This window comes from Scyliorhinus canicula, chromosome 1, assembly GCF_902713615.1.
Source record: "Scyliorhinus canicula chromosome 1, sScyCan1.1, whole genome shotgun sequence".
In the NCBI taxonomy this organism is placed as follows: Eukaryota; Metazoa; Chordata; class Chondrichthyes; order Carcharhiniformes; family Scyliorhinidae; genus Scyliorhinus; species Scyliorhinus canicula.
In genome coordinates, this window is record NC_052146.1 from 224,900,136 (window position 1) to 224,921,732 (window position 21,597).

The 21,597-nt window shown below is 45.4% G+C and overlaps 1 protein-coding gene across 5 annotated transcripts in view; it reads right to left on the reverse strand.

The window, feature by feature from the left end:
- scaf8 (SR-related CTD-associated factor 8) overlaps window positions 1–21,597 on the reverse strand; it is a 381,141-nt gene that overhangs the window by 297,047 nt on the left and 62,497 nt on the right. For all 5 annotated transcript variants that reach the window (XR_005461998.1, XM_038808446.1, XM_038808444.1 and 2 more), the window contains one exon: window positions 13,354–13,398. Coding sequence is in view for 3 of the 5 variants with exons in the window: in XM_038808446.1 (XP_038664374.1) it covers window positions 13,354–13,398 (45 nt within the window). In the remaining 2 variants the exon portion in view is untranslated. The remainder of the gene's footprint in view (window positions 1–13,353; window positions 13,399–21,597) is intronic.

Sequence of the window (21,597 nt, forward strand, 5' to 3'; positions counted from 1 at the left end):
TTTAGATTGTGATATGCAGTGAATTTGTGTCCAGAATAATTTTTTTGCTAAAATATACTTAGGACCTAAAAGGGGGTATGCCATATTAGACTTAGCAATCTGCACAAAGATTTACTGAATTGTGATCATAATATGATAGAATTGTGATGTAGTTTTGGAAAAAGAGAAGCCAGGAAACCAACATTCTAGATTTAGGCACAGCTCACTTTAAAGGGATGAGATCGAGTTAGTAAACTGGAAAATCATGGTAAACATGGGTAAAAAACACCACCAGTGAGAAATATTCAAACAAATAATGTGATACAGAACCAGTTTACGCTACTAAAGGGCAACAGCCCTGCTTGCCAAAAAGGCAGGTATGGACAACCAAGGAGGTAAGAGGTAAAGTAAAACTAAACGAGTAAACTTACAAAATAAAAAAAAGATTCTGTTAACTAGGCAAGGTACAAATAGCAGCAACGGATGGCAAAGCACATAACAAGAGCTATTAAAAATCGATTCTGAAAATATAAATGCTGTGGTTACAAGAGAAGGTTAGAGGCTAGGAATTTTGTGGTGAGTAACTCATCCCTGCCTCTCCACCATCCATAAGGCACAAGTCAGTGACACGATGGAATACTCTCCACTTGCCTGGATGTGAAGCTCGACACCACACAAAACAAAGCAGCCCACTGTATCACCATTCCATCCCATCACCAGAAAAAATATTCACTCCATCACCAACACACTGGCAGTAGTATGAATTATCTACAAGATGCAATGTAGCCACTCGCAAGCCTCCTTCAACAGCATCTTAAGACCTCTACCACAATCTCTACCACCTGGCAGGCCAAAGGCAGAAGATGCATGGGAACACCACCAACTAGAACTATAGCACTGTTCCTCCATTGTCACTAGATCAAAATTTTGGAACTCCCTCCTGAACTGCATTGTGGCTGTACCTGCAGTTCAAGAAGGCAACTGACAGGGCAGCACGGTGGCCCAGTGGTTAGCATTGCTGCCTCAAGGCGCTGAGGTCCCAGGTTCGATCCCGGTTCTGGGTCACTGTCCGTGTGGAGTTTGCACATTCTCCCCGTGTCTGCGTGGGTTTCGCCCCCACAACCCAAAAATGTGCCGAGTAGGTGGATTGGCCACGCTAAATTGCCCCTTAATTGGAAAAAATAATTGGGTAATCTAAATTTAGCAAAAAAAATGGGGGGAAAAAAAGGCGGCAACTGACCACCAAATTCTCAAGAGCAATTAGAGGCGGGCAACAAATGACACGCACAAACCCATGGAAGAATAAAAGAAAAAGAACATTGCACAAGATCAAATCAACACCAAAAGCCTTTACAATTATTAGGATGAAGAGGGCTGGAAGAAGCTATTTGGTCCCGTTGAAAACTGATAATGGTGATGTTGCCCATGAAAATAATGAATAGATGAAAATGCGGAATTACTTTTATCTGTATTCACAGTGGAGAAAGAGTTCAACACATGAGTCAGTCAACAAAATTAACATAAGATAGAAGTAAGCAAAATTAATGGCACCGAAGCGCAACAAATCTATGGGTGAGAGAGATGATTTCCAACCCAGGGTTTCTAAAGTAGATGAGAACATTAGAAGATTATGAAAGTCATATGGGCTCAGGGCATTGGCACCATTTCTCGCTCCATCGATGCTGGCTGACCCGCTGAGATTTTCCAGCATTTTCTGTTTTTGCATTGGAAGATTATAGTTAGGGCATCTGAAAAGTGCTCTTGATTTGGGAATCATTTCTTTAAATTGGAAGACTGTGCATTCCATTTAGCTACTTAAGGTGAGAGAGGGAGACCAAAGAATTTATAGGTCAGTTTGCTTAACTTCTGTTGTCTAGAAATTACTCGAATTTCTAGTGTCACGCAACTAAGCACCTCGAAATCTTTCAGCAAATCAAAATGACCCAACACGAATTAATAAGGGAAAAGTCATGCCTGACAAATTCAATCAAATTCTTTGAAGAGATGACTATAGTGGACATGGGAATACAAAGGCGTTATTTAAAAGGACTTCCAGAATCCATTTGATGAAGTGTTTCACAAGTGGCACAGTGATGAGCACTGCTGCTTCACAGTGCCAGATACTTGGGTTCGATTCCAGCCTTGGATGACTGTCTGTCTGAAGTTTGCAAGTTCTCCCAGTGTCTGCGTGGGTTTCCTCCGGGTGTTCAGATTTCCTCTCATAGACCAAAGATTTGCAGGTTAGGTGGATTGGTCATGAGCAATGTGCAAGGTTACAGAGAGTGGGCCGAGGCAGAGTGCTCTTTTGGAGGGTTGGTGCAGACGCGATGGGCTGAATGACTTCCTTCTGCACTGCGGGGATTCTATGGAAGAGACCGTTAGCTATAGCTGAAACACGTGGAATTGATGATAAATTGGTTTATTTGGTTCTTGAGAAATCATCATGGTGGCAAGAGCCAAATTATGATGACAATACAAATAAAACAAATAGCCATAATTCGTGGTATGGTTTTGTAAAATTAAAATTAAATGTAAATTGACATTAGGAAATTGGTTGAGCGGAAGGTCAGAGATCAGGGATAATGGGTAGATAACACAGATCACGGCAAGCACGTCAACCTTTGAAGCTTCGAAAAATCATTCAATAAACTACTGGTAGTCGCTATTTTGAAATGTGGGAGTAGAACATAACAGCAATAATTCAAATTAAATTAATGTATCATTTTTTATTTCATGAAATAATTCTACAAGGATAGTTTGAACAACAATCATAACGTTTTGAAAACCATCTAATTTATTGTCTTTGGCATCCAACACAGTTGATTAAATTGATACCGAGTCACTTTGAGTATGGCATCATTGTAAGTATGGCATCGTGCTAAGGATACCACCCTGGATCAATTGTGGTATTTTAATTTAATAATCATCCCATCATAAATGAATGGAAAGTGAAGATAATCATTAATTAGTTATTCTGCATTTTGTGAATGATCTGATGACAGTTTGCACATTAATAACATTCCACGATATGAGGAGAAATCACCCAAAACATCAAGCGCAAGGCAAGGCAGCATGCATACGGCCATTCTTTTTGAAGGTTTTTTTTCCACCTATTGCATTTGCTGTGAACATGATCATTGAATGGCTTACACACACCCAAAGGTTGAACTAAGGATGTTAGACACATTGGTGTAACTGCAATTTGGCGTTATTTATTTGCAGGTGCCTCTTGATCTCATTGGTTATGTGGGATCTAAACATGTTCCACACGAATAAGCTGCATTCTTTATGCAGGCCACCAGGACACTGATTCCACATCATTGATCCACGTCTTCACTTCATCCTCAATTCACCCAGCTGTGTAATGGACGTGCACAGAAACACATGCAAGGAATTTCATTTTAGACAAAGTTTTGTATTTGAATATTTAATTTTGTTCCGTCGGTCATGCAGGCTATTACCACCGTGAGCCTGGTCTTCTCATAGCCTGTTTTTTTCATTAGAACTGACTTTGAACCTTTTTCACACCATTGTGTTGATGCTGGGCATATCAAAATTAATGGCATTTCATCCATGCTGCTACTATGACATAACGGGTACTTGTGGTTTTGCCATTGTATGATTGCTGGAAACTGGTCATTTCGGCATCAAGGGTAGTCTCTGAGGTCTTTGCTATCTGCTGCAACACTCGGCATTTTTATTCCATAAAGCAGGGACAGGAACTAGCTGCTGTGCCAAAATCTTTTTTGGACTCAGTATCATTCAAGTGCATGTATATGAATTGGATTCCTGGGGACAGTGTAACTCCGACAAGTAGAGGAGCCATTCAGATACCTGCTTCTGAATATCAGACAAGTGGCTAGTACCTGTTCTCATGGTGTATTTGATATTGGGCATCTTAAAAGTGGATTTTCTTTTCTTCCTTTCTCAAACTAGTTTTTCCACTAACGCCAAATTCCCTCGCTGCTGCATAGTTATTTGATATGTTAGCCAGGTGTTATGACTTTTAGCTTGAAGCCAGCTTGGTAATTCATTCTTTCTACAGGAGGGCCCAATTCTGTCTGTTGATCACCATGCCTAGTCTGATCTTTGTGGATATGTCTTAAACTCCCGTGTGTCTTCTTGGTAACACCGGGATGATCCAATGTGCAGACTTATCAGGGATGTAGAACCCTAAACACTTATTTGTGACCTAAAATATGAGGACAATGCAAGTATGGCCCTGAACATAAACATTTATGATAATGGGGACATTGAATAGACAAACATGTATTTTACTGCCAAAGAAAATGAGGCCGTCTTAACCACAGGCCAATTTATTATCCATGGTCTACAGTACTCTAATTGGCAGGATGTGGTTCATTGCTCCGCAAGTATCAGTGTCAGGGACTCAATAATTAACTGTGGTAATGTTAGAAAGTCACATGTTCAAGTTTGCACATGATACAAAGATAATCGGCAGTGTATGCAATGTAAATGGAATGAGAGAAGTGCAGGAAAAAAATTAAGCGAATGGGCAAAACTGTGAAAATTAAATTTCAAGGTCAGCATGTGTGAGGTCATCCACTTCAGATTTAAACGGATACGGGGTAATTTCTAAATGGTGAAAGCTAGAAACAAAGAGGATCTAAAGGGACGAGGGAATCCAGGTACAAAATCATTACAATGATGTAAACAGGTTTAGAAAATAATCAGAAAGGTTAATGGAATGAAGATCTTTACAAAGCACACCTGAAGGACTGTGAACAGTTCCAGCCACCACAATTTCAGGAGCATATATTGGTGTTCAAGGGGTTAGTAGATTAACCAGAATAAAACCGGAATTCAATGGATAAATTACATGAACTGGGCTGTAATCCCTGGAATTTGGAAATGTAAGCACTATTTGATAGAAACTTTCAAGACATTAAGGGAACCAAATAGCATTGCTTGGATGAAACTATTTCAGCAGTGGGTTTAGTTGGCAATTAAATGCAGACTCAACAATTTCAGAAAACACTTGACGGTTGAAGGCAAACTTTCATTTTAGCAAAGTGGAGTAGCACAAATCATCCGGCAATTTATGTGCATTAAACTTGCAATTATGTTCGCAGCAAAATCGGTTTGTTTTTTCATTAGATCACATGGGCCACAGGAGCTACTCTATAAATCCCGACGTATAAATTGACCCGGCAGACAAAACAACTCTATTTTCCTTGCTACAAAAATCAGGTCTTTGCAATATACTTGGCATACAAGTTGGCCCTCTCTTTGCAGCCACAATATGCCATACTTGCAGTAGCCAGCCTCAATTTTTCTTTCCACAAATGCATGTTTTACTTACTGATACTGCATAACTGAGCACAAGAGATCATGAGGTGATATGGGGTATGTTGTGATGGTGTGTAGGAGTTTAAGGCACAACTATTCTTTGAGTCAGATGCTTATAACATTTCAAAACAGTGGCCATCCACACGGATGTTTCACTTTTATAGTTGGCATACATGTCTTTTTGCGGGTATTTTTCGAGACTTCAAAGATCGACTTATATACTGACATCTACCATAACAATGGCTGAAAATAGCCCACATGTACCATATCAAGGTTTCAGTGGTCAAGACCAGTGGAATCTTGAATATGGCAAGACTGTTGCAAGTGCAAATATTTTCACTCTAAAAATGCAAAAATTTAAATGATGAATCCCACTGCAACCAGCTTGAATACATAGCTGTTACAAAATCTATTACATCTAGTACCGGTTTTATTCCGTCTTTAGCAATTCATTTTAGGTAATAAATTGCAAATAATATTGTTGTTTGGGAGTTAGCATACCAATTTCTGAATATATTCACAAAAGGTCACAACTCCTGTAGCATAATCTTCATTCTTATCAATAACACAAAAGCACAGCAATGGCATTCACTTTAGTATCCATAGTATCCTTCCCGCACCACCACCAAATGCAGTACCCTCAAGTAGGCTCTCTCAAAATATAGCACCAAGCCACATAAGGAGATATCAGAGAAGATAATGAGAAGCTTGGTAAAGAAGTAGGTCTTAAGGAATGTCTTAAAGGAAGCTGAAAAGGAATAGAGGTTTAGAGAGGCAATTCCAAAGATTTGATCCTTGCTACCTGAAGGTCGCCCAAGTAAATTTGGTGATGCTCAAGTGACCAAAAGAAGAGCGTAGATATTTCAGGAGGGTTGTAGGTCTAGTGGGAATTATATGTAGTAAGGTACGAGGCTACAGGTAGATTTAAAAACTAAGATGAGAGTTTAAAAATTACGGCATTGCTTAACTAGGACTCAATGTGGATGAGCAGCCATAATTAATAAATGACTAGAATTTGGTGAGAGTTAGGCCACAGGCAGCTGAGCCGGGGATGACCACAGATTATAGAGTAAAAAGGGCCACTCAGGAGTTTATTGGGAATAGTAAATTCTAGGAGGTAACAAAGAATTATGGCTAGACTTGAGTTCAGAGGACAGCAAGATGTGGAACTTCGGTTCACTGTTTTCTCAAAGCTAGTTAAAGCAGTCCGTATAGGAATGCAGGAGACCAACTGGTCCTTTGAACCTGCTCCGCCATTCAAGATGATCTTGTTGTGGTCTCAATTCCACTTTACTATCTGCCCCACATAACCCTGGACTCCCTTGTCTATCAAAAATCTATCCAACTACTTCCGGTGGCGGCAATGCGGAGCTAAGCAGCACGTTCGGCAACTCCCGCGAATAACGGACTTTGGGGCTCTTTTCAGGGCCCCCAACGGAACTTCATCGGCGAATCCCGACATGGGAAGAGGACTGGAGTCGATCCCTACGGTCCTATGGTCCGGACCAGGAGTGGGGCAAGAAGAAAAACGGTGGAAGCACCCCTGGAAAAGCGGAGGAAGAAAAACAAAATGGCGGCCGGCGGAGGCCCAGAGGAGTGGAGGCAGTGGGCGCAGGAGCAGCAGGAGACTCTGCTGCGCTGCTTCCAGGGGCTTAAGGTGGAGCTGCTGGAGTCGTTGAGGGTTGCCACCAGAGACCTGATGGAGACTCAGACAGCCCAGGGGGCCGCGATCCGGGAGCTGCAGAAGCAGGCCTCCGAAAGGGAGGATGAGGCCGTGGCCGTCGCGGGGAAGGTGGCAGGAGGGAGGCGGAGGGAGGCGCTCCATAAAAGGTGGCAGGAGCGATTCGAGGAGCTGGACAACCGGTCGAGGCAGAAGAATTTGCGGATCCTGGGCCTCACGGAGGGGTTGGACGTGGCGGCCTATGTGGTCGTTATGTTGAACTCGCTGATGGGGGCTGGGTCCTTCCAGGGGCCCCTGGAGTTGGAGGGGGCCCACAGAATTCTGGCTAGGAGGCCCAAGCCGAACGAGCCGCTGCGGGCGGTGTTGGTGCGGTTTCACCGGTTCGTGGATCGTGAGTGCGTGCTCCGGTGGGCCAAGAAGGAGCAGAGCAGCAAGTGGGAGAACACGGAGGTGCAGATCTTCCAGGACTGGAGTGCGGAGGTGGCTAAGCGGAGGGCCGGGTTCAACCAGACGAAGACGGTGCTCCACAGACGGAGCGAGAAGTTTGGCATGTTGCAGCCAGCGCGTCTGTGGGTCACCTATAAGGATCGGCCCCATTATTTTGAGTCCGCGGAGGAGGCGTGGGCCTTTGTGCAGGCCGAGAAGCTGGACTCAAACTGAGGGTCTAGGATGGGGGATGTTGTATAATAATGTACTCGTGTTTGCTCTGTTTAATGCAAGATGTGGGTTGGCCTTAGGGTGGGTGGGGTGATGTCATTATGTCGTTTTTCATAGAATCATAGAATTTACAGTGAGGAGGAGGCCATTCGGCCCATCGAGTCTGCACCGGCTCTTGGAAAGAGCACCCTACCCAAGGTCAACACCTCCACCCTATCCCCATAACCCAGTAACCCCACCCAACACTAAGGGCAATTTTGGACACTAAGGGCGATTTATCATGGCCAATCCACTTAACCTGCACATCTTTGGACTTTGATCTTTGTATGGGTTTTGTGTATGGGTCTGGTGGACGGGTTCGGGCAGGGGGATAAACAGGGAGTTCGGGGAACTGGTGGGGATGGCAATGGGAGTTGCCCTAGAGGAGGCGGGGCTGGGCAGGGCGAAAGCGCGGGCTTTTCTCGGGTTTCCCGCGCTGTGAGATGGCGGAGTCGGGGCTGAGAAGCACGGGCAGTTGCTGGCTGTTTTCTTTTCCCGCGCAAGAGCGGGGGGGGGGGGCCTGCCGATGGGCACGAAGGAGGAGGGGTAGTCCCACGTGGGGAGGTGTCGGAGGTAGGGCAGGAGTCGCCGGGGTCAGCAGAAGTTAGCTGGCTCACGGGAGTGCTATGGAGGGAGGGGCGCGGCTAGGAGAGGTCCTAGCCTTGGGGGGGGGGGGGGGGGGGGGGGGGGGGGGGGGTAGTACCAGGTTGCTGCTGAAACGGTCAGGAAGGAGCTGGAGGATGCAGAGGGTTCTGGAGGGGGGATTGCTGCCGTGGGGAACTGCCAGAGTGGGGGACGCTGGCCAGTGGTGGGCAGGGGATGGGTTATGGTTAATCGGCAGAGGAGGGGGGCAGGGTGCCCTCTGATCCGGCTGATAACCTGGAATGTGAGGGGGCTGAATGGGCCGGTCAAAGGGGCCTGGGTGTTTGCGCACCTGAAGGCGGATGTGGCCATGCTCCAAGAGACACACGTGAAAGTGGCAGACCAGGTTCGGCTGAGGAAGGGATGGGTGGGCCAAGTATTTCACTCAGGGCTGGATGAGAAGAGTCGGTGTGGCGATCCTGGTGGGGAAGGTGGTGACGTTTGAGGCGTTAAATGTGGTGGCTAACAGTGGCGGGAGGTATGTGCCGGCGAGTGGTAAGCTGCAGGGGGAGGGGGTGGTGTTGGTGAATGTTTACGCCACAAATTGGGACGATGCGGGGTTTATGCGGCGTATGTTGGGCCGCATTCCGGACCTGGAGGTGGGGGGCCTGATCATTGGGGGGCCTGATCATTTGGTTGGGGGGGGGGGGGGGGGGGGGGGGGGGGGGACTTCAACACGGTACTAGATCCCCCATTGTATCGATCCAAGTCCCGGACGGGTAGGAGGCCGGCAGCGGCTTTTGTCCTGAGCAGGGGGCTGGTTTCGAGGGTGGAGGATGTTGAATATTCTGCCATTGCCATTTCAGATCATGCCCCGCACTGGGTGGACCTCAGGCAGGGGGAGGAGAGGGACCAACGTCCGCTCTGGCGCTTGGAGGTGGGGCTGCTGGCAGATGAGGAGGTGGCCGAGAGAGTTCGGGGGTGTATTGAGAGGTACCTTGAGGCCAATGACAACGGGGAGGTCCGAGTGGGGATGGTCTGGGAGGCACTGAAGGCGGTGACTAGAGGGGAGTTGATTTCCATCCGAACCCATAGGGAGAGGGTGGAGCAGAGGGAGAGGGAGAGACTGATAGGGGAGATGGTGAGGGTGGATAGGAGATATGCGGAGGCTCCGGAGGAGGGATTGCTGGGGGAGAGGCGTAGCCTTCAGGCCAGGTTCGACCTATTGACTACCAGAAAGGTGGAAGCTCAGTGGAGGAAAGCACAGGGGGCGGTGTATGAATATGGGGAGAAGGCGAGCAGGATGCTGGCACACCAGCTCCGAAAGCAGGATGCGGCCAGGGAGATTGGGGGAGTGACGGATAGAGCTGGGAAGGTGGTGCGGAGGGGGGTACATGTTAATGGGGTCTTCAGGGACTTCTATAGGGAACTGTACCGGTCTGAACCCCCGGTGGAGGGCAGGTGGAATGGGACGCTTCTTGGACAAGCTGCGATTTCCGAGGGTGGAGGAGGGGCAAATGGAAGGACTGGGGGCGCCGATTGAGCTGGAGGAGTTGGTTAAAGGGATAGGGAGCATGCAGTCGGGGAAGGCGCTGGGGCCGGATGGGTTTCCGGCAGAATTCTATAAAAAGGTATGTGGACCTGTTGGGCCCCCTGTTGGTCCGGACCTTTAACGAGGCAAGGGAGGGGGGAGGCTTTGCCCCCAACTATGTCATGGGCGCTGATTTCCTTGATCCTGAAGCGGGACAAGGACCCTCTGCAGTGTGGGTCATATACGCCGATCTCGCTGCTAAATGTAGACGCCAAGCTGCTGGCAAAGATCCTAGCCACAAGAATAGAGGATTGTGTGCCGGGGTCATTCATGAGGACCAGACGGGGTTGGTGAAGGGAAGGCATTTGAATACAAACGTACGAAGGCTCCTCAACGTTATTATGATGCCGGCTGTGGAAGGGGAGGCAGAGATAGTGGTGGCATTAGATGCGGAGAAGGCCTTTGATAGGGTTGAGTGGGAGTATCTGTGGGAGGTGTTGGAGAGGTTGGGGAGGGGTTTGTCCGTTGGGTGAGGTTGCTCTATGAGGCCCCGATGGCGAGTGTAGCCACGAATAGGAGGAGGTCGGAGTACTTTCGGCTGTACCGTGGGACGAGACAGGGGTGTCCCCTGTCCCCCTTGCTCTTTGCGTTGGCAACTGAGCCCCTGGCCATGGCGTTGAGGGAGTCAGGGAACTGGAGAGGCCTGGTGCCGGGTGGGGAGGAGCATCGAGTGTTGCTTTATGCGGACGACCTGTTGCTGTATGTGGCGGACCCGGTCGGGGGGGATGCTGGAGATGATGAGGATTCTTAGTGAATTTGGGGGCTTCTCTGGGTATAAGCTGAACCTGGGCAAGAGCGAGTTGTTCGTGGTGCACCCGGGGGATCAGGAGGGGGGGTTTGGTAGGCTCCCACTGAAGCAGGCAGGGGAGAGCTTCAGGTACCTAGGAGTCCAGGTGGCTGGGAGCTGGGGGGCCCTGCACAAGCTCAACCTCACAAGGTTGGTGGAGCAGATGGAGGAGTTCAAAAGGTGGGATATGTTACCGCTGTCACTGGCGGGGAGGGTGATGTTAAGATGACGGTGCTCCCGAGGTTTTAGTTCCTGTTCCAGTGCCTCCCCATCCTTATCCCGAAGGCCTTTTTTTAGGATGGTCAACAGGAGTATTACGGGATTTGTGTGGGCGCATGGGACTCCGAGGGTGAGAAGAGTGTTCCTGGAACGGGGCAGGGATAGGGGGGGCTGGCGTTGCCCAACCTCTGTGGGTACTATTGGGCTGCCAACGCAGCGATGGTGCGTAAGTGGGTAATGGACGGGGAAGGGGCAGCATGGAACAGGATGGAGGTGGCGTCCTGTGTGGGCACGAGCCTGGAGGCGCTGGTAACGGCGCCGTTGCCGCTCCCTCCAACGAGGTATACCACGAGCCCGGTGGTGGCGGCTACCCTCAAAATTTGGGGGCAATGGAGACGGCATAGGGGGGAGGTGGGGGCTCGATGGAGGCCCCGATACGGGGGAACCATCGGTTTGTCCCAGGGAGCATTGATGGCGGATTTCTGGGCTGGCACAGGGTAGGGGTTAGGAGGTTGAGGGACCTGTTTGTGGATGGGAGGTTCGCGAGCTTGGGCTCCCCCCGGGGAACATGTTTAGGTACATGCAGGTGAGGGAGTTTGCCAGGCGGCACGTGGAGGGGTTCCCCTTGCTGCCCCCACGTGGGGTGCGGGACAGGGTGCTCTCGGGGGTGTGGGTTGGAGGAGGGAGGATTTCGGACACATACCGGGTAATGCAGGAGGTAGACAAGGCCACGGTGGAGGAACTGAAGGGGAAATGGGAAAAGGAGCTGGATGAGGAGATTGAGATGGGGACGTGGGCGGATGCCCTGGAGAGAGTGAATTCCTCCTCTTCTTGTGCGAGGCTTAGCCTCATACAGTTCAAGGTGCTGCATAAGGCCCACATGACTGGGACGAGGATGAGTAGGTTTTTCGGTGGCGAAGACAGGTGTGCTAGGTGCTCGGCGAGCCCAGCGAACCACGCCCATATGTTTTGGGCGTGCCCAGCGCTGGGGGAGTTTTGGAAGGGGGTAGCAAGGACGGTGTCAAGGGTGGTGGGATCCAGGGTCAAGCCAGGCTGGGGACTCGCAATTTTTGGGGTTGCAGTGGAGCCGGGAGTGCAGGAGGTGAAAGAGGTTGGTGTCCTGGCCTTTGCGTCCCTAGTAACCCGGCGGAGGATCTCGCTCCAATGGAAGGATGCGAGGCCCCCAAGCGTGGAGGCCTGGATCAATGATACGGCGGGGTTCATTAAATTGGAGACGGTGAAATGCGCCCTGAGGGGATCAGTACAAGGGTTGAAGGGAGAACTGTGTACATGGGTTTGTGGCGGGTGTTATCTCTTTCCCTTTTGTTGTTTGGGTGTTTTTTGTTTTTTCTTTTGTTTGCAGTTGCTTTTGAAGTTGGGTGGGTGTTGTTCTTGGGTTTTTACCGCGGTTGTTCTGTTAATATTGTTGTGATGTTTATATTTTGTAAAAATCTTAATAAAAATTATTTTTTTTTTTTAAAATCTATCCAACTCTGCGTGGAATAAATTCAATGACCCAGTCTCTATTGCTTTCTGGGTAAGAGAATTTCACAGACTAACAACCTTCAACAAAAAAAATTCTCCTCATCTCAGTATTACATGGGAGGCCTCTTTTCCGAAACTGTGTCCTCTAATTCTAGTGTCACCCACATGTGAAAACATCCTCCCAGTATCTACCCTGTCAAGTTCCCTCAGAAACTTTTATGTTTCACCAAGATCACCTCTCATTCACTCCACTAGATATAAGCCCAATCTGTTCTTCACCAGAGAAGCCCATAATTATATAAATGAGGCAAGTGAACCTTTCCTGTGTTGCTTCTAACACAATTATACCTTTTTTCAAATGAGCCCCAAACCGTACACAGTGCTCCAGATGTGGTCTTAGCAATGCCCTGTACAGGTGCAGCAAAACTTTTATATTCCATTCCCCTTGCAATGATCAACAATATTCAATTTGCCTTCATCACATGCTGCACCTGCATATTAATTTTTATGATTCATGTACCAGGACACCTAGATTCCTCCCCATCACCGAGTTCTGCAATTTCCCCAAAAAAGAGAAAATTGCTCTAGACCCCAAGCTTTTATTGATTAAATGATATAAACCAGGCAGATGTAAGAGGCAAGTCCAGCCGCATTATGCTGATACAGTTGGCGCACCAAATGTGAAGCCTGTAATATTTCTGCATGATATCCAAAACTGAATACACTCAGCAATCTGAAATAACAAATATGAGCAATGCGCAAAAGAGCCATCCTAAATATGGGGCTCGGAACACTGCTAGGTAATGTGATTAAAAACAGGGTATTACAGACCAAGAAAAATCCAGACAAAAAAATATGGAAAGAGGACTCTCAAGTTGTCAGCAAGTTGCCTCAAAAACTGATTTAAGATAGATTATATAATCAAAGTTTCATCTGGTATAAAATGAGTTACAAATATACCCAAGCAACCAATTAAGCACTAAAGTTTCATATATCAATTATGAACTCAATATAAATTCTTACCCGTTGAATAAACTTTTCCACACTCTGTACCACATGCTTGTAGAACTGCAATGAAAAAGAGAAAATATTATATATTTGAAGGCAAGACAGGTTAACAAACTAGTTAATAAATTATATAAAATTGTGAACATTTTATAATAACAGAATAAATGTTATGCTGGAAATTCCCATCTGGGATATTGTGAGCAATTTGGGGCCCCGTATCTAAGGAAGGATGTGCTGGCCTTGGAGAGGGCCCAGAGGAGGTTCACAAGAATGATCCCCGGAATGAAGGACTTGTCATATGAGCAGTTGAGGACTCTGGGTCTGTACTCGATGAAGGGACGATCCTTTAAAATAGAGATGAGCAAGAATTTCTTCAGCCAGAGGTTGGTGCATCTGTGGAATTCTGCCACAGAAGGCTGTGGAGTCCAAGTCAGAGTGTCTTGAAGACAGAGATAGATAGGTTCTTGATTAATATGGGGATCAAGGAGAATGGGGATGAAAAACACACCAGCCATGATTGAACAGCAGAGCAGACTCAATGGGCCGAATGGCCTAAATTCTCCTCCTATGTCTTATGGTCTTATATACCCAGCAGAGATGGATATATCCCACCTGTGGAAAGGTAAATAGAGTTAACGCTTCAGGTTGATGAACTTCATCAGGACAGAAAAAAGTTAGAGATCTAGTAGGCAGTGAGCAAGTACAGAGACAGGAGTGAAAATAGCTAAAGCGAAGGTCTGTAATAGGATGGAAGGCATTCGAGACCAAGTGACAGAAGGGATGTGCAAGGCAAAGTGAGATGGTAACGAGACAAGTGAAGAAATAAAATATGGGTATAGAGGAGTTGAGGAAAGGCGAAGAATCATCACCAATGCCGTTCAACTAATAATAAAATCAAAATAAATAGTGGTAGAGATTACAATCTGAATTTGAAATTCAAAAAGGCAGTAAAAGTGGTTAATCAAAAGATGTGTTTTGCTCATTATGTTGTGCTTCATTGGAACGTATAGAATGAGGACGACAGTGTGGTCAGAGTGGAAGTGGTGTGAAGAATTAAAACTGCACATGGCCGAAAGCTTAGTCACAATTGCCAACTGAATGGTAATGCATCATAAAGCAGTTACCAAATCTGCATTTGATCTCCCCAATATAGAGGCCTAATTGTAAGCAATGAATACAGTAAACCAAAGTGACAGAAGTGCAAGTGAATCGCTGAAGACTGTGTTTGAGGCCTTCAGCTTTGGGAACGGAGGGAAAACAGCAGATGTCGCTTTTCCTGCTCCTACAAACGAAAAGTACTACGGAGAATGGAAACGGCAGAGGATGATCCATGGAACATGGAGGCGTTAGAGGTGAGGACAAAGGGATCCCAAATGTGGTTCTGGGAGATTTGTGAAGGGGCGAGAGCAGAAGTACATAAACTGGAATGGTCATAGTTGAGGGCAATGTCAGACATGGTAGGGGGACGCTGGGAATCCACAGTTTAGGAAAAGGATGTATCAAAATCACTAGTATAAAAGGTGGAACTGTCAGAACAGATACAATAGAGACAGAGCTACTACAATAGAGACAGAGCTACTACGAGATTGGAAGACTCCTTGCATGGACCTGGTGGAAGGAAGCGTAACGAAGGTAGCCATCGGAGTCAATATCTTAATACTGGCTATTAGCTGGTAGCCAATCCACTGAGATGGGGACAGATGACAAGGAGAGAGGTGAAAGTTAGAGATGAACCACATGAAGTTGAGGGAAGGATGGAAATTGGAAACCAAGTTGATGACATTTTCCAGTTATTTTCTGCCATAGCAGAAAACTACACACTGGTCAATATACTGAAGAGGCAAGGAAACCGGAACAGGGCTGAAACAAATAACGGTGGAAGCAAATTTAATAATAAGTAACAATGGTGAATTGAGTAGGTACTTCAATGGGGAAACAATTACAGGGATATTGGGAATGATTCAGAGTGGGATGAACGTGATTGTTTGAGCTGGACAGGGCTGAATGGTCGCCTGTGCTATCTATAAAAAAGAAACAGATTGACAATGACTAAAATTCAGGAATACAGAAGACCGCAGCCATTCAGGCATCTGTGCTAAGAAACTTTCTGGCAGCTACTGATGCGTGCTTCCTTGGGGACTAGCTGGTTCAGCCAGGGATTTTGAAGAAACTGAAGAATTGGGTATGGACACCACAACTATGAATTCAATTCCAAGGTTGCTTGGGCAGCACGGTAGCACAGTGGTTAGCACTGTGGATTCCCCACTGGGTCACTGCCTGTGCGGAGTCTGCACATTCTCCCCGTGTCTGCATGGGTTTCCTCCGGGTGCTCCGGTTTCCTCCCACAGTCCAAAGATGTGCAGGGTGGGTGGATTGGACATGCTAAATTGACCTTAGTGTCCAAAAAGGTTAGGAGGGGTTATTGGGTTCCGGGGGTAGGGTGGAAGTGAGGGCTTAAATGGGTTGGTGCAGACTCACGGTCCGAATGGCCTCCTTCTGCACTGTATGTTCTATGTTTAATAGTATTGTCTTCACAAATGATCAAATATAACTGCTTTTTAAGAAGGAAATAGTTTTTTTTTTAAATTTAGAATACCAAATTCTTTTTTCCTCCAATTAAGGGGCAATATAGCTTTGCCAATCCACCTACGTTGCACATTATTGGGTTGTGTAGGTGAGAACCATGCAGATATGGGGAGAATGTGTAAACTCCACACGGGCAGTGATCCGAGGCCGGCATCGAACCCGGGTCCTCAGCACTGCACCTTGAGGCAGCAGTGCTAACTACTGCGCCGCCATATTGTCCAACAAGGAAATAGTTACCACATATTTTCTTTCCAAATTACGGTTTAGCAGGAATTACAAGTCTGTCATGCCCCCAAATATAACAAATTAATCTTTTTCCTAAATCCCTGTGAAAACCAAAACACATTCAATTCTCAATCAATGTCTGGTGCTGGTTTAGCACAGTGGGCTAAACAGCTGGCTTGCAAAGCAGAACACGGCCAGCAACGCTCAATTCCCGTACCAGCCTGCCCGAACAGGCGCCAGAAAGTGGCGACTAGGGGCTTTTCACAGTAACTTCATTTGAAGCCTACTTGTGACAATAAGCGATTTTCATTCATTCATTTTGAAATAATAAATACCACAGATATTTACCTATTTGGTCAAGAGGAACTTGATAAATAGCTTGCATTTTTATAAAGTGCCTTTTACATAGCAAAGCCTGCCAAAGTGCTTCACAGGCTTGTAATCAGGCAAAATCTGAGCCACATAAGATGTAAAGATAGATGATGAAAACATTGGTTTTAAGAAGCAACTTGAAGGAGATGGGGTACGGTAGCAGTGGTTAGCACTGTTGTTTCACAGCACCAGGGTCCCGGGTTAGATTCCTGCTTTGGTCACTGTCTGTGCAGAGTCTGCACGTTCTTCCCGTGTCTGCATGGGTTTTCTCCGGGTGCTCCGGTTTCCTCCCACAAGTCCTGAAAGATGTGCATGTTAGGTGAATTGGACATTCTGAATTCTCCCTCAGTGTACCCGAACAGGTGCCGAGATGTGGCGTTTTCACAGTAACTTCATTGCAGTGTTAATGTAAGCCTACTTGTGGCAATAATAAAGATTATTATTAGAGAAGCAAAGATGCTTAGGGAGGAAATTCCAGTGCTTAGGGCCTAATTTATATTAAGATACTGTTATTTTGCAGTGAACTAGGGCTTAACGTCCTACACCATACAGGTTTTCAGAGTGTGGGGATTGGATCCAGATTCTTATATGACATAAGGTTAAGACAATGTGGCTCACTTGCCAAAAATAAATTAGATGTAATGTTAGGATGGCTTCCTTTACTGGACTCGGCAGAAATTCTAACTGGCCAAACACTGTTACTTACTTTCACTCATAGAAGGTAGTGGCAAATTGGGAAGCATTAGACGCCAATATTCAAGAGGAGATGAAGTAGAGGTCAGAGGTCAAGTCTTCAGCTGCGCATTTGGCTGGAAGCGTTTCCAAGACACAATATTGCCACAGACCCTGCTATCACATGGCCAGCTACTGGACACTAAAAGCAAATTCCTTAAGAGGCAGAGAACTTGTCTACAGAGTGAATAGGGGCACTGAATCTGAGGCAATATATAATAGACCCAAAATTTGTGAAACAATAAGATTCTAATAAGACAAGATGAAGTTCTGAGTTTTGTGATGTTTTAATTTAAATAGACAATTAGCATAAGAAAAGGAAACATTCTAAACCAGTGGTATTTCATGAAAGTTCTAGGGTTATCGCTAACTTAAATATTTCATTAGAAGCAGAGAAGCATAAATAGAACCAGACAAAGCATTATATTGTCAAATTGCCCCATATCAAATCTCATTACTGGCCAATCTTCATCACATCCATTACTGCTAAATGTATTTCTGTTAAACTACCTCATACAAGGGATTATATTTTCTGAGCTTAAAACTTGAAGGGAGATGATCCATGTTGCATTCACTACCAGTTACTACTGCAGCAGTGACACTAAACTGGGACAGTGCTGGACTGACAGAAGACGATCAAACTGCTAGCTGATATGGAGAGTGCATGCCAAGACTCCAAGCAGATATGGCATGGGCAGAGGTCATTGTTAACAAAAGCCCAGGGATTTCTCAGGTCTTAACCACTGTTAAGACTTCACTGCACAAGATTGTTTAAAAGCCTTAGGTCTGGCTGGGAGTTAATACTGAAGATGTTCAGTAACAAATAGCATCAAGTGACAATCAAGAATGATATTTTTCACGATCCAACAGAGATGAAAGTGACAAATATTAACTATGTAATTATTAACTAGGATCGGCACAGAAATTTTGAAAAACTTTGAAAGTTAAAAGCCAGTGATGATGCAACAAAAATTGAAGTTACTTATTGAATATTGCAACTATTAGAACTCAAGCAAACTATTAAAGTGACAAGCTACCTCATGAGGTGGGAAATACAAAAATTCAAAAAAACAATTACACACTAACTATTGCCTCAATGCACCTGAAAGGCATTTATACCACATTGCACTATGTAGATTGGTGCCACAATAGATAACCTAATGCCAGAATGTAAAATTAACATTGGTAATTATATTCTTCTGAAGGAATTAATTGAACAACAAAATGACAAAGATAACCTTTCAACTCACGTGCTGCTTGAGAGTTGCTCTCGGAATGGAGTTATTAAATCTAATTAATCTATCTTTTTTGTCTTCAAATAATTAGTCAATTCATTTTCCAAAATATCATATATACCTTTGTTTTTGTTTTCTAAATTTAGAGTACCCAATTCATTTTTTCCAACTAAGGGGCAATTTAGTGTGGCCAATCCACCTAGCCTGCACATCTTTGGGTTGTGGGGGAGAAATCCACACAAACATGGGGAGAATGTGCAAACTCCACACGGACAGTGATCCAGAGCCGGAATCAAACCTGGGACCTCGGCGCCGTGAGACTGCAGGGCTAACCCACTGCACCAACGTGCAGCCCATATATCATATATACCTGATTAGACACTCAGGCAATATTTGTTCAAATTATTCTGTATGGATGCATTTTTGTTTATACCTATCTGTTAATGCTTTGCCAACAAGTGGAAACAATCTGTCCAAATCTTCATAATTTGGTAAATCTTTATTTTCTTTTAATTTATTCCCTTCATAGGATGTAGATGCCCCCATCAAGGCTAGCCTTTGTTGCCCATCTCTAATGCCCTTGAACTCAGTGGCTTGCTGGGAGGGCAATTAAGAGTCCACCACATTGATATGTGTCTGGAGTCACATGTAGGCCTGACAAAGTAAGGACAGCAGAATGTTATAAACCTCCCTAAATGGCATTAATGTACCAAATGGGTTTATGACCAATGATAATTTTATAGTTTTCCATTCCAGATATATTAATTGAATTTAAAATCCACCAGCGGCCACCGTGGGATTTGAACCATGCCCTCCAATTAGCTTGGGCATCTGGATTACCAGTCCAGTGACATTACCACTACGCCACCATCAATTAGATCCTCAAAACCTTCAAGATTAAAGCCCCGCTTTTGAGCCTATTTTCATAACTATAATCTCTTACAATGCTGGCAGGTGTTCAAGTAGATTTTTCATGCTTCCCTTTCATAATGTTAACGTTTTATGCAATGGATGCACAACACTGAATTTGTAATTTCCTGTAAATTCAAAATGAACTGCATGAATCTACATTAAGTCAATGGTTCACAGCAATCATTCAGTACATGTGACAATAAATATCAATCAATTCAACGTGACCACAAAACTGATGTTCATATTTTGCCTCCTCCATCTTTTTTAGCTTTTCTCAGGGCAATTCCCAGTCTCAGTGTAATCAAGTGACCTGCTTTCAATCTACTGCGAATGCCATCTTGAGACACAAATAGACCAGAAACGCAACATAACTTCGATGCCAGGCAGGCATTCATCTAATAGAATTTTAACAAATTGTGGGGCTCATTTTCAGCAGTCAACTTCAATGGGTGGGGTTTTCCACACCCCCATGCAGCCTATTTTGGGGAGGAAGAGGCAGCCGCCATTTATCTTTTGATTCTCCTTCCCCCCCCCCCCCACATTACCAAGTTTCTCATTCTATTCACCTGCCTGCCGCCGGGAAACACGTGGCAGGAGGTTCGCCATCAGCAGGGCTGAAAGATCCCGCTAGCGAGAACAGCAGGAAAATTCCAGCTATGTTTGGGAAAACAATAACATTCTAGCATTATCAATTAAACTGTCACCCAAGAACATGCAGATCAGAAGATGTTTTGAAGTTTTAGCTCACCCAAAGCATTCTTCACAGGTAGAGCACAGTTGTGATATGTAGTGGTAAACCTGGTCTGTCTACTGTTTAGCAATCAAAGATGGTGGAGACTAATTAGGAATAGAATAACTGAATACATATTATGCCCGATGAATCAAACTGAATTTTGAGGAGGTAATTAAAATAGTGGACTGGAAAATGCCTATGAATGTTCCTTATGTGGACTTCCAGAAAAATCCCTCACAAGAGGCTGTTAGCTAAATGTGAAACCTATGGAATCAAGGACAATTATTGATCTAGTTAGGAAATTGGTTCAGCAGCAGGAGGTAGACTAAGAATAAAGGACAAGTACAACTGACAAGATGTGAATAGTGGTGTCCTGAAAGGATCTATGTTGGGACATCAACGATTCATCATATTTATTCAGAGCCAAGATAAATTATCTTTTCTGAAAAATTAATTCACTGGATATAGGCATTACTGGCTCGGCCAGCATTTGTTGCCCATCCCTAATTGCCCTTGAGAAAGTGGTGGTGAGCTGTCTTCTTGAACCGCTGCAGTCCATATGGTGTAGGTACACCCACGGTGCTGTTAGGGAGGGCGTTTCAGGATTTTGACCCAACGTCAGTGAAGGAACAGTGATACATTTTCCAAGTCAGGATGGTGAGTGACCTCCAAGATACATGGGAACTTCCAAGTGATGGTGTTCCCATGTACCTGCTGCCCTCGTCTTTTGAGATGGTAGTGGTCGCAGATTTGGAAAGTGTTGTTGAAAGACCTTGATGAGTTCCTACAGTGCATCTTGTAGATGGTATACACTGCTGCTACTGTGCATCAGTGGTAGAGGGAGTGAATGTTTGTGAAAGGTGCCAATCAAGCAGGCTGCTTTGTCATGGGTAGTGTTGAGCTTCTTTAGTGTTACTGGAGCTACACTCGTCCAGGCAAGTGGGGAGTATTCCTTCACACTCCCTGACATTTGGCTTGTAGATGGTGGACAGCTTTTGGGGAGTCATGAGGCGAGTTACTCTTCTCAGGATTTTTCGCCCCTTACCTGCTCACGGAGCCATAGTATTTATATGGCTTTCCAGTTCAGTTTCTGGTCAATGGTAATCTCCAGGATATTGATAGCAGGTAAGTCAGTGATAGTAATGCCATTCAATGTCATGGTTTAATATTCTCTTTTTGGAGATGATCATTGCCTGGAACTTCTGTGGTGCGAATATTCTTTCAAGTACTGACATCCAGCATTGGGACTGACGATAAAGGTTATTATTATTAAAGCGGTTTGGGGCTTTATCGGGTTACAAACTAAATTTTGAGAACAAAATTCTCTTTAGGTTAACGAGCGGGTTCAGTCAGCAGTTAGTTAAGCAAATGCAATGTTAGCATTCATGTCGAGAGGGCTAGAATACAGAAGCAGGGATGTACTTCTGAGGTTGAATAAGGCTCTGGTCAGACCACATTTGGAGT